General features: G+C 34.9%; 1 protein-coding gene across 1 annotated transcript; it reads right to left on the reverse strand.

Annotated features, from left to right (window-relative positions):
• Window positions 1-425: 425 nt before the first annotated feature.
• Window positions 426-11,277, reverse strand: LOC117630900 (probable ubiquitin-like-specific protease 2B). The gene is made up of 13 exons (XM_034363747.1): window positions 11,061-11,277; window positions 10,638-10,826; window positions 10,473-10,548; window positions 9,797-9,905; window positions 8,241-8,300; window positions 7,605-7,736; window positions 6,649-6,849; window positions 6,513-6,568; window positions 6,345-6,438; window positions 5,066-5,156; window positions 3,646-3,765; window positions 2,093-2,518; window positions 426-1,634 (listed from the first exon to the last, which is right to left on the reverse strand). Exons 2-13 carry the CDS (start codon window positions 10,812-10,814, stop codon window positions 702-704), a joined length of 2,475 nt encoding a protein of 824 aa, XP_034219638.1. The 5' UTR covers window positions 10,815-10,826; window positions 11,061-11,277; the 3' UTR covers window positions 426-701.
• Window positions 11,278-11,509: the final 232 nt, after the last annotated feature.

Below are 11,509 nucleotides of genomic sequence, written 5' to 3' on the forward strand. Positions count from 1 at the left end.
TCAAGTCACATAAAAGGAGTCAGTTTTTAGATAGTTTAAACATAAAATTCTAAGCAAAAGCCCTAAATCCTAAACTCTAAATACTAAGGTTTGTGATACCGAATGGTGTAGAAAAATACTTGCCTCCTTCCTTGGAAGTAGGAGCTCTTACTTTCCTATCAACATCAAGTTGACATGCGTTCAGAGATTTTTCTTTTGGTGTTTTTGATGAATTATTTTTGCATGTGTCAAACTATATGATTTATAGGTGGAAGGAGGGAAACACAATAGGGCATATCTCAGTTGATTGAGCTCTTCGACCTCCACCCATATGGGCAGAAGTTTGAAACCCCCAGGTATCCAATGAATATTTGTGTAAAACCCCCTCCCCCATTTGTTTGTACTAAATTTTTTTATACAAAAAATGCCCTAATTATTGGAGAGGAGACTACAAAAATTGCTTTAGAAAGACTCCTTTTTTTACTAATAAATTCACTGACATATAAGTTAAGCGCCCAGTATCTAAACTATTCTTCTATCAATACATCCGCATACCTCATATGGCCTATACAGACCAGACACTATTCACAGAATTCAGGTCTGCCTATCAAAGTACTTCTTTTTGGGCCCAGAACACCTATCAAAATACTTATACACAAACACCCAGTGAAATGCAAAACAGAGCATATAGGGCCTCACAAATTTCAATCCTCAAGCAGGCATCATGTGACACATTTTTCCCCTTCAAGTGGTTGTGTAAGCCGCAGCCTTTTTGCAGCAGGTTGCTCTTGAGGCTCAGGCATCCGATCATCATCGAACATCTGCACATCATCACATGAGACTGTCCTGTTGTCTACCATATTAGAGTCTTGATACGCTGGTATATCAGGATTTTCTTGGCAGGAAGAAAGTGGAGCTCCATTTTCATTGCCATCATTCACCTTCACACGATCCTGAGAACCTTCATTTTCATTCCCATCATGCACCTTATCACAATCTCGAGAACCTTCATTTTCAGCGCCATTATGAACCTCATCATGGTCCTGAGAACCTCCATTTTCATTGCCATCATGCACCTTATTAGGGTCTTGAGAACCTCCATTTCCATTGCCATCATGGACCTTATCATGGTCTTGAGAACTTCCCTTTCCATTGCCCTCATGCACCTTATCAGGGTCTTGAGAACCTCCATATCCATTATTATAATGCACCTTATCATGGTCTTGAGAACCTCCACTTTTATTGCCATCATGCACCTTATCATGGTCTTGAGAACGTTCAATAATGGAAGCATCCGGATTCCCTGGAGCAGAAACAAGGCCATCTGTTAAACATGTGACATTTTCCATAGCTGGATTGTTCACATCCATTTCTTCTTTCTGGCTCAGACCCAAATCTTTCTCCCCAACTGGATGGTCTTCCATGACCCCTAAATCTTCAGAATGGTCAGAGGCACAATTTGATGGTTTAGGAGATGAATCAATGTTTCCATTTTCTTCTTGTGCAGATATTCCCAAGTCATAGGAAGTCTCAGCTCCATAAGTTCTTGATGTGTATGGAATGCCACAAGTTTGAGATGTGATTCCAGTTATTTGCTGAAAACCAGAGTCTCCTGTAGGCGTAAAAGCAAAATGCTCTCCATTTTCGGTGTCTTCCTGTTATTTAACAAATACATAAGTGCAAGTACTGCTGTCTCTTCAATGAATTGATGTAAAACATGTATCCATTTATAATATGTATGCTTAGTCTTATACGGTTCTGAGCCCATAACTGAAAAAAAAGAAAAAAAGAAGAAGAAAGGCGTACCATCCTGTCTTACAAGTCAATATAAACCTAGGATTTGTAAAGAATGAAACAAATGTTTCTCAAAGCTTTAATTGGTTTAAGGAAAAAAAAAAAAAAAAGGGGAAGATATAACATGTAACGTATAACATGGCATTGCCAATATTCTCTTATTCTCTCTCTCTCTCTCTCAAACACACATGAGCTTTATAAATCAACACCCAAAATATCCTTAAAAGCCAACATAAACAATGCTCATGCTTTTCAATCCCGACTATCTCATAATTAAAACAGATTTTGTTCCTTAAAAAAGAAAAAGAAATAGTGGTACCTCTATTGGTGGTATAGCTCCATTAAGAAGGTAAAAAGATGACTTTTGGTCAAATGATTGATATTGTCCAAATAGTGAGCCAGGGGTGGCTCCTGGCTCAAAAAATTCCCTGAGAACCAAGCCTGCATCACTAACACACTCAGAGCTCTTAAGAGAAGGTGTGGATAACAGAGTAATTTCAATCCCCTGGCCTGCTTGAGAATTAGATATATTTTCTTGGCAAGCTATAGCAGGACCACATCTTCCTGAAAATGACTGCACACCAGTTTCATGCTCGTTACATTCCGGAAATTTAGCCTGGTCTTCATCACTGGAAGCTGCTGAAGAGACTTCCCGACAACGATTTTCAAGGAGCTCAAAAATTAACCTCTGGATAAGAGTACGCTTGAGAGAAGCCTCGGAAGGAAGAAACCAATCTGGATTAAGCTGGTAACAGAAGTTGGGGTTATGCATAGCTAAAATTTGAAATATAAAGTGAAAGATCAATTAAATTACAGGAGGATCATATTAGAAAGCCTAACAGTTAAAGAAATTTTGGGAAAAGGGTACATGATTTATAGGCACTGAAAATCATTTAAAGTTCCAGCACTTGTCTCTAAAGTCAGAGTTTGTCCCAACCCAATATCTGTTTATTCCATCATAAGGCATCCGAGCTGATAAAACTTTCAATTGAAGGAAAAGATCCTAGGATGAGAGCTTTCGATGTGATGCCCATGTTCAAATAGCACCACCAACGAACAGGAAGAAAGAAGGCAATAACATGGTAGAAATTGAAAATCCACATACTAACACACGTGTATATATGCACAAGCATTCAAACACTTCACATTACAGACATTCAAGAACTCAAATAGACAATGACTAAGAGCATGTAAATAAACGAAGCGCTTCCTATCAACTGCTGGATGAAAACCAATCCAACAGCTTAGAGTATAAAAATTCAAGCATGTCATACATGTTTCCTATTAATCGTGGACATGTTTGACTTTTCATCCACCAGTTTATAGGAAACATGCATTTACTGTTTAGAGTATAACATGTTTGAATTTTCATACTCTAAGTTGCTAGATTTGTTTTCATCCAACAGTTAACAGTGGACGCACTTCGTTTACTTACATGCTCTTAATCATTTGTCTATTAAACCATGAAATTTCCATCCAATGACTTTAAGAATATGCTATATCTCCTCTTAAAGTGCTTGGGCACTCCTCCATGCGTGTAATTAATTAATAATACATGAACAAAAGAATATATGCTATGTTTCATATATACATTCCTCCATATGTATCCAACTGATCTTCCACTCAAAATGGGCTTCACAAAAATCACCCTCTGAATTTAAGTAGACTGTAACTATGTTTCCACCAAAAAAATGAAGTATGCATACAGCCAGGAGATGCGTAATACAAGTTAAAAATTAAATATGTTAGGGCTATGTACTGGATGTATAAAATTGACATGCCACATCATTCATACAGTACAAAGTAAAGGGTAAAAGTATTAAAAAAAACTAATGAAATTAGAAAAATCTAGAAACAAAGTAGATCGCTTACGAAGTTGGAGAACTTGGTTATTTTGAAAGGACTGAAATAAACAGGAGCTTCTTCCAGAAACAGCTCCAGATAGTGGAGCAAAAACAGGCCACAATCGAATGAATTTTCCTGTTGCGGTAACTGAAAGGAATGTGAACCATTGTCAGAAGTTTTAATATTTTACCATCAGCAAAAATTGAAGCTTTTTTTTTGTTTTTGTTTTTGTTTTACATTTCTTAATCTAAAAGGACAGGAAAATAAGGAAGAAAGTGAAAAAACTTTTCAGAGATCAAATTACCTCCATGTAACTGAACAAAGAGAGAAAATATCTATTTCAGGAATACAAAGACAGCAGCAACATGACAGATGAAGATGCACATTCTAGAAAAGAAAAAAGGGAAGAAGGCATGGAGCAGCTTTAAGATCACAATTCATAATTAAAAGCACTTATCCGATTCCCTAACTCATTTATAATGACAATCATAAAAAAGACTATTGCACTCATCTAATATCTATTTATAAACATTTAGAACAAAAGAGGAAGAACATTTTAGCTGTTCGTATTGTTAAAAGAGGATGAAATCACTATAATGCATCTAGAACTTAAACTAGACCATAAACCCCAAAAAAAGATGGGGAATAACGAAAAATAATTTGGTGCATTCACTTGAATATCAGACTATCTTAATACCCATGTCTACAAATTTCTTTGCGTGTGTGTTTTTCTCAAAGAAAAAGTTGCTTGAAGATAATAATGACCTTCACACGAGTCACTTTTTTTTTCCTTTTTATCTTGTGATAAGACAAGAACAGTAGGCATTTAGATATCAAATATCATATCATCTAGACTTCATATATGGAATAAACTAGTAAAGTAAAGTTATCCTACAGTAAGCGCATATTGAGGAGAGACATTTGCACAATTAGATCTGCACTTCCAAGAGCCCAAAGTTCCTTATTTTTCAAACTAAGATTAGCTGCTATTAAGTGATCTAAACAGAATAAAGACATCATAAGATTACAAAGTACACTGACACAACTTCCATCTCTCCCAATCTTGAGATGAGCTTGCATCACCAAAGCATTTCAGGATGCCCTACAGCTTCCCACAATTATTAAATGAGTTTACGCGCAGCCAAAACACATGAACCATCTTATACATTACCCAACCGAGAATGTCATTCCACATACCTACAAATCTCATATAATTGCTATCATTTTGAACACCAAGATTTTGTATCACCAAAATAATAGCCATATGCTGATAATATCAATCATAAGGCTAATGTATACACAATAGTAATCATTTGACTCAAATGTGGCCTATAAAATCACTCTTTCATGTCAAACTTTCAGCTACAGTACCGATCTAAAGCATATTCCTTGGGTAATTCTTTTTGTTCTGTCTTTAAAAATCTGTTAGAGAAGACTGAAGTAATACCTCAAGTGGGACAAACCGCAGGTTGTGGAACTTTGATGACATTTCTTCAGATGCCTCCTTTTTCCTTTCTTTCCACTCTTCCCACAAGTAACTATCATTTCAAGATCAAAATTTGGTGTCACAATTAAAAGGTTTAAATTCTGAAGTTGTAAAAAATAATAGATATCCCATTCAACACCCCAGGTACTTAGCATCCTGTTCAAAAATTCTAATCATATGACAGAAAAACATATTTTTAAAACTCCTGTGTTGTCTCCATAAAAAATTAGAAAATCAAGTCCATTTATTTGACAATTATCCAAGCGACTTAACCCTCAAATCCACTTCAATTTGCACATCATCAGTGAATTAAAGCTTCATGTCCTAGTACAGAAGAAAGCCTCTCAAAATCCGGAAGAGCCGGAAAAATTTGAACAAGTTGTCTTTATAAGCCAGATTTCAGTTAGTGCAGGAGGCATGCATTGTTTGTTGGACACAAACCACGTTATATAAAATAGTAGCGCCCCCACCCCTTACCAAATTTTAATATAAATCTAAAGAACTGTTAATTAAATAACAATTTAGCACTTTATTAACCCTTAATTTCTTTAAAAAAATTATTTACTATTCATGAAAATTCAACTCAAAACAACCAATTCAGATAACCATGATTGATTGAAGGGATTAATCATATAACCACTGGGCCGGGATGACTTTCTATCACATCTTTTGTTTATACTGAAATAGCCAATGCACACACATATGCACACAAAATTGTGTCTCAACCAAAAAGGGTCATGCATTAACAAAAGAAATGAGATTTTTTTTTTTTTCATCTAATAAGATAAATTTATTCAAGGAAACGTGGGTATACAAAAGGAACACCATATCTAAAACTCATACATTTACAATAAACTGTAATTGCAACCATTCTGTCAACCAAAGGGAATCTACAATTGAATTGACGCTAAAAAATTTCTTTTAGGCAATATTTTGTCCAAGGGATCATGTAACAAATTTAGCGTTTGTTTCTTCTCTTTTTTTCCCTCTCTTTTCCTTTGGTATATTGGAAGCATCTAAAACCAAGACCCACCACTACCCTACACACTTTTACCTCTTGAACCAAAGCCCACTTGGCCTCTCAGTTCTCAAAACTCCAACTTAGCATAAAATACAAGAACAATAAAAGGAATATGAAAAGAAGGGACTTCATAACAACTGTTTTTCCAAAAAATAAGAAATAAAAATAAATGCATACTGCCTTTTAAAAAACAAAATAAAATGAACTTCAATAGTATACCTTTGAATTAGATTTTTCAGACCCGTATGACTTCCTTTGATAGAATCCATATGCAAAATACAAGGTACTTTAAGTGACTTGCCTGAGTCGCCATCTGAACATGACAAAACTACATAAATGATGGGAAAAATCCACAGATACACATTGCACAATCCAACAAAAACTTACCATTAAGTCTAGGCACTTCACCGGGATGACATATGACTATTAGACTCCAGTGTAGACTGATATTAAAAACCACATATTAGCACCCATTAAATTGATCTTATTACAAGAGGCACGAAGTTTGGTCAAAGGATCATACTTGAAGTTTACAGGAATGAAGATGTAATCCTTTTCAAATAAATCCACTTTCCTTGTCCATTTACGAACTCGTTGGAAAGCAGCTCTGCCATCAGAAACACTGGATGGATCTTTGTCCAGGTCAGCCAGCTTCCGGAAGAAGAAACTATTGAAAAAGTGGAACCTATGCTTTTCCCTAGATTGAATCTGATTCTTCAAATACCTGTCAATTGATTACTTTGTAATGGGAATATTTGAATTTTAAAAGTGGCAGATATTACAATCCAACAATCACATTACGATTCTAACTGCTAATAAAGACAATTGCAATTAGCATTAGCATTGTCATTTAGAAATTAGAAATTATAATCATAAGGTGATATACATTTTTCAATTTCTGTTTCCACTTTCAAGACATTAGTATTTCAATTTATTTAAGCATTCCATTTTTAAAAATTATCACATTCAAATTGTCTTGTCTATTAGCAGTTAACAACTTTTCAATGCTTTGATCTTCCATTTCAGTTATTTTTACTTTAATTTACTTGAAAATTATTATTCATTTGGTTAACTAGGGAATTAAATCTAGCAAGTCAAAAGTTCCTAGATAACAAGGCAAGGGCTTTGTTGAAGATAGTGATGATACTCGGGTGGCGACCAATGTTCTCCTCAATACGGTGAGTAGAGGTAGTTATTAGAGCTGATGCATTCAGTACACTAGTAAATGCATACTTAGGGTATGCTAGGGTCTTTTCTTGCCATTTGTTAATACAATTGATTTACTTAAAAAAACATTATAGAACTTAAAAACCAAAAGCTTGGTGTCACTACTATTAGAAATTATATGTATTGTATCTTCAGGGAGCACTTGTAATTGTAAGGACGAAAGTCCATCAAATATTTAGGATTCCGAAATAGGTAGGTCTTCAATATAAAGCAAATAAAGTTATGCATGTGAGCTTATCCATGCAAGCTTACTTGATGTAGAAGTCAATAATTGTATCGTTAATAAATGTCTCTGGCTGTAAGAGATCAACATCTCTCTTGCTGATGGAAACAGCATCTGCCTCCCCTTTCGGATATACAACATCTTCAAATGGCTCATCAAAACTGTATATCATCTCAAATTTGTTCAGTATATATCATACAGTAACACCTTTAAAGAAAACAGAAAATTGTTCACTAAAGCAAAGCAGTTATGTTCTCTTTCAAAAATAGAACAACCAACAGAAGGGACCACAGCAATTTATTCTTCGGCCATTTGTTCTATGATTAAAGCAAAAAAAGCACACATAAGCATTATATATGAAAACGATTCCTTAATTCTCAAGACAATAATCATTTAAATTTTACAAACATATTGAAGAAAGTCATGGTAGTAAAACAAGCCTTATCAAACTATAGATAATGTGATACCCATGCATATACCACAAGAAACAGAGAGTTAAAATCTTCATCCAATCCTCATCAAATAAGAGAAAAAAGAAGAGAACAGAAAACATAAGAAACATAAAGGAGTACTGAACTCAAAAAGAGAGATGAATTTGACAACAAGCATTATAATTTGTATCTTCATAGTTACACTGAAAAGGAACTAGGATCGCTTTAACTCACTTTGGAAAATGATGCCCCTGCCCAGGTGAATCATCCTCATCTGTTTCCAAGCCCATGCTACTTGTACCAAAATGGGGAAAAAGATGAGTTTAAGACTATGTATAGAACTACTGAAGTAAAATGAATTAGACTATGTACGCAGCAAACTGAAGAGCTAGTATAAATTTACAAACATGGCAAACAATTTACCTAAGAAAAATAAAATGTGAATCCCAGCAATTTGCCTTGCATTTGTAAGCTAGATATATGGAAACAGAGAAAGAGAATATGAAGATACCAACCAAAATCTAACCACACATGTACAGTTGAACCATTATTTTTTTCCTTTTTTTTTCAGGAGTACAATTTAACCATTCTAATTTACAAACCACTACCAAAACAGGGATAGTTATCACATGAGCAGTACATCATCCCTGTAAAGAGGCAAAAGAACTGGACACTATGGCCGGCACCTGACAGATACCACACAAAGAAAATGCTTTTAGTAACATGGTTCTAAAGCAGGAGCCTTTAAGCCAATAATTCCTGTTTACTGAGCTTCTTTCACCATCATCTCTGAAAATAAAAATGCAACCTAAATGTGGAACAATATTACTGGGAAGTTCCAAATTGAAGACTGGGCCCCTCTGATATCCCTCACTGACTCTCTAGACAAAGTACGACAACAATCCCTTTTGCTACTGGACTATATATCCCCTTAAATATGTCATGGTATGATCACCCAAAAGGCCACTTAATCTATTTGATCCTAAAACTAAATCCCCTTAGGGAAATAAAATTATAATCCTGATGAAATGTTATTTCATTGATCTGATAAAAGTGCAGGGGCAGAGCCAGAATTTTAGTTCACAGGGGGCACCCTCAAGTTATCTTCATACTATAAATTTCAAGCTTGCATGACATATACTATAAGATTTAATGTTGTCATAGTAAAACAACTATAAATTGTTTTTTAACAAAAATAAAAGCAATTATACAAAGAAGAGAAGTTTAATATAGGATAGCCTGGCTAATTCATAGTACATAATGGAGAAGAGAAACCATATTCATAAAATGATAAGAACGATAAATTTTTCAGAAGACAAAAAACAAAAAACTTTGGCTGAACAAGACCTTGAGGGTGGCATGTGACCCCCCTGAGCATTACTGATAAAGTGGATACTGGAACCTGGCCATTAATCTTCAATCAGATTACATTGACCATGTCTTGGATATTGTTTTAGATATGTTATCTCCAACTTGTGTACGTTGGTGGATGTACCAATAATTTTGTTAATGTGGGTACAGCTAGAGAATTAAAGAAGAAATTTTTTAATTTTAAAAATCTCATAGATTATATAAATGATGCCAAAAGTAGTAAGGTGCAGTAATGAAACTTCATCTGAAAGCACGTTATTTTTAAATAATTTCCTAGTTTATCTCTCAAATCATAATCAGCATAATAGGCCATTAAATTTACGCAGCTTATTGGCATAAAGCTTACAACATCAAGAAATATGGTACATAAGAAACACAGGACAATATTGTATTAACAACTGCAACATAAACAAACTTACTCTTGCAGAAGAACCCATGCATTCAAATATTTTGCATTCAAAGATGCTATCCTTTCCTCTTTCTCAGACCAATAGGGTTCAACAACTGCAATCTTCAACTCCTCAAAGCCTAAGAGAGTTTGTGTAGCAGATCATGTCAGGAGAAAAAACAAGGAGCCAGACTCAGCTTAAGAGTTTGAAGTCCCAAATAGCTGCTAAAGCATAGCATTAACGAGTTTGGACAAGATTTAAACATTTTCTGAACTAGAAAGAAGCATATTTTCTCATATGACACATACTACTTGCTAGAAGTAATTTATAATACTTGGATTACAAATCGCTTGTATATCTTATTTATAACATTTAGGTAACAAAAAAGAGTTTCCATATCTGAGCATCCGTAAGGACTATAACATAACATGTATCTAATCTTTTATCAGTGTCTTAGCTACACAGCTTAAACATCATAAATTGAGATGTGAGAATTGCAAAGAACCAGAGAGAAAATTGACCAAAATTTTGGAGGAGGATCACATTAGCTTCAATAATTGAACAGCAGATTTAACAATCTGCCTATGAAGATGTTTGTAAAATTTTAACAAAGATAAGTCCCAGAAAGTACACATGCATCACCAATCCTAATAAGAGAAGGCAAAAAACAACAAAAAGAAGAGAGCTTTTGTACAAGTGCACTGACCAGAAACACCATCCGCAATATCCTCTTGAGGGGCATCCTTTGATATCACACGGAGTTTTATCATCACAAATTCAGCCTGAATGTAGTGTAATAAACTGTACATATTCAATACCAAGTATATATATAAAAAGTGGTGACATCCAATAGGAGAGTTTCAGGACTCACTTTTGGAAACCTCTGACACTCAAAAGTAATGAGATCATCAACTCCCCATTCAAAATCAAAGGGTTCAGATGTTTTTGAGCCACTGACTTTGATGCAACTGTCGGAAAACGTTAACTGGGGTTCTGTACAATAACTATCCCGATATACAACATAATCAGGATAAAGAACAACCGTCATTTTTATGTTATCCTGCAAATTGTGCAAGTCACAATTAATTGGCCTTCAAATATTGGATAAAACATCGTATTCAAAACTTTGCACTAGAAAAGAAAGATAGTATTCAACATTTATATACAAGCCAAGTAACTTTGTGCACATCAATAATTTTTTTTATATAGTTTCACTACACTTCTTCAGAGATTATATTGTCTTCCGTCACTGAAAAAAATGTATCTCACTTCCTGATGCAAAATAGCACTTTACCTTTAACTAATTGAGCTTGACAGTCAATAAAGAAAAACTACATAGATCACAAAACTAGGCTCGTGGAAGAAGTGGCTGGGTTCGATGGCGACTCGGCGAAAGGACAGAAGAAGAGGATGGGTTCGACGCCTCTTAGTCCTCTTTCTCAGCCTTCTTCCTTCTTCCTATTTCTTCTTCTTTTCTGGTCATTCTCCCCCAAATCAAATGAAGACCTAGCTTCTATCGAGAAGAAAGAGGCTGGGTCTTAACAGAAGGAGTTTTTAAAATTAACATTTTGACCCCAAATGTTTTATAATTTTGAAAACGACCAAACATAGTTTCACATATTTTTAAAATTACCCCTTAAAATATCGAGACCGCATCCTTGGATGTTTAGTTGTGTGGGCCCATTAAGGGTGCTTTGCTTGGAAAAATGAAGTTAGGTTTCTAACTTTCCCCAAATTCCCTCC

This window comes from Prunus dulcis, chromosome 6 (assembly GCF_902201215.1).
Source record: "Prunus dulcis chromosome 6, ALMONDv2, whole genome shotgun sequence".
NCBI classification, from domain to species: Eukaryota; Viridiplantae; Streptophyta; class Magnoliopsida; order Rosales; family Rosaceae; genus Prunus; species Prunus dulcis.

Bases quoted from the DNA above. Each gene is read 5' to 3' on its own strand.
- LOC117630900 (XM_034363747.1), bottom strand. From the start codon at position 10,814: ATGACGGTTGTTCTTTATCCTGATTATGTTGTATATCGGGATAGTTAT. The intron at 6,850-7,604 runs GTAAGCTTGCAT...ATCAATTGACAG, and splicing joins ATTATTGACTTCTACATCAA to GTATTTGAAGAATCAGATTC. The intron at 6,569-6,648 runs GTATGATCCTTT...TTTTAATATCAG, and splicing joins TTCATTCCTGTAAACTTCAA to TCTACACTGGAGTCTAATAG.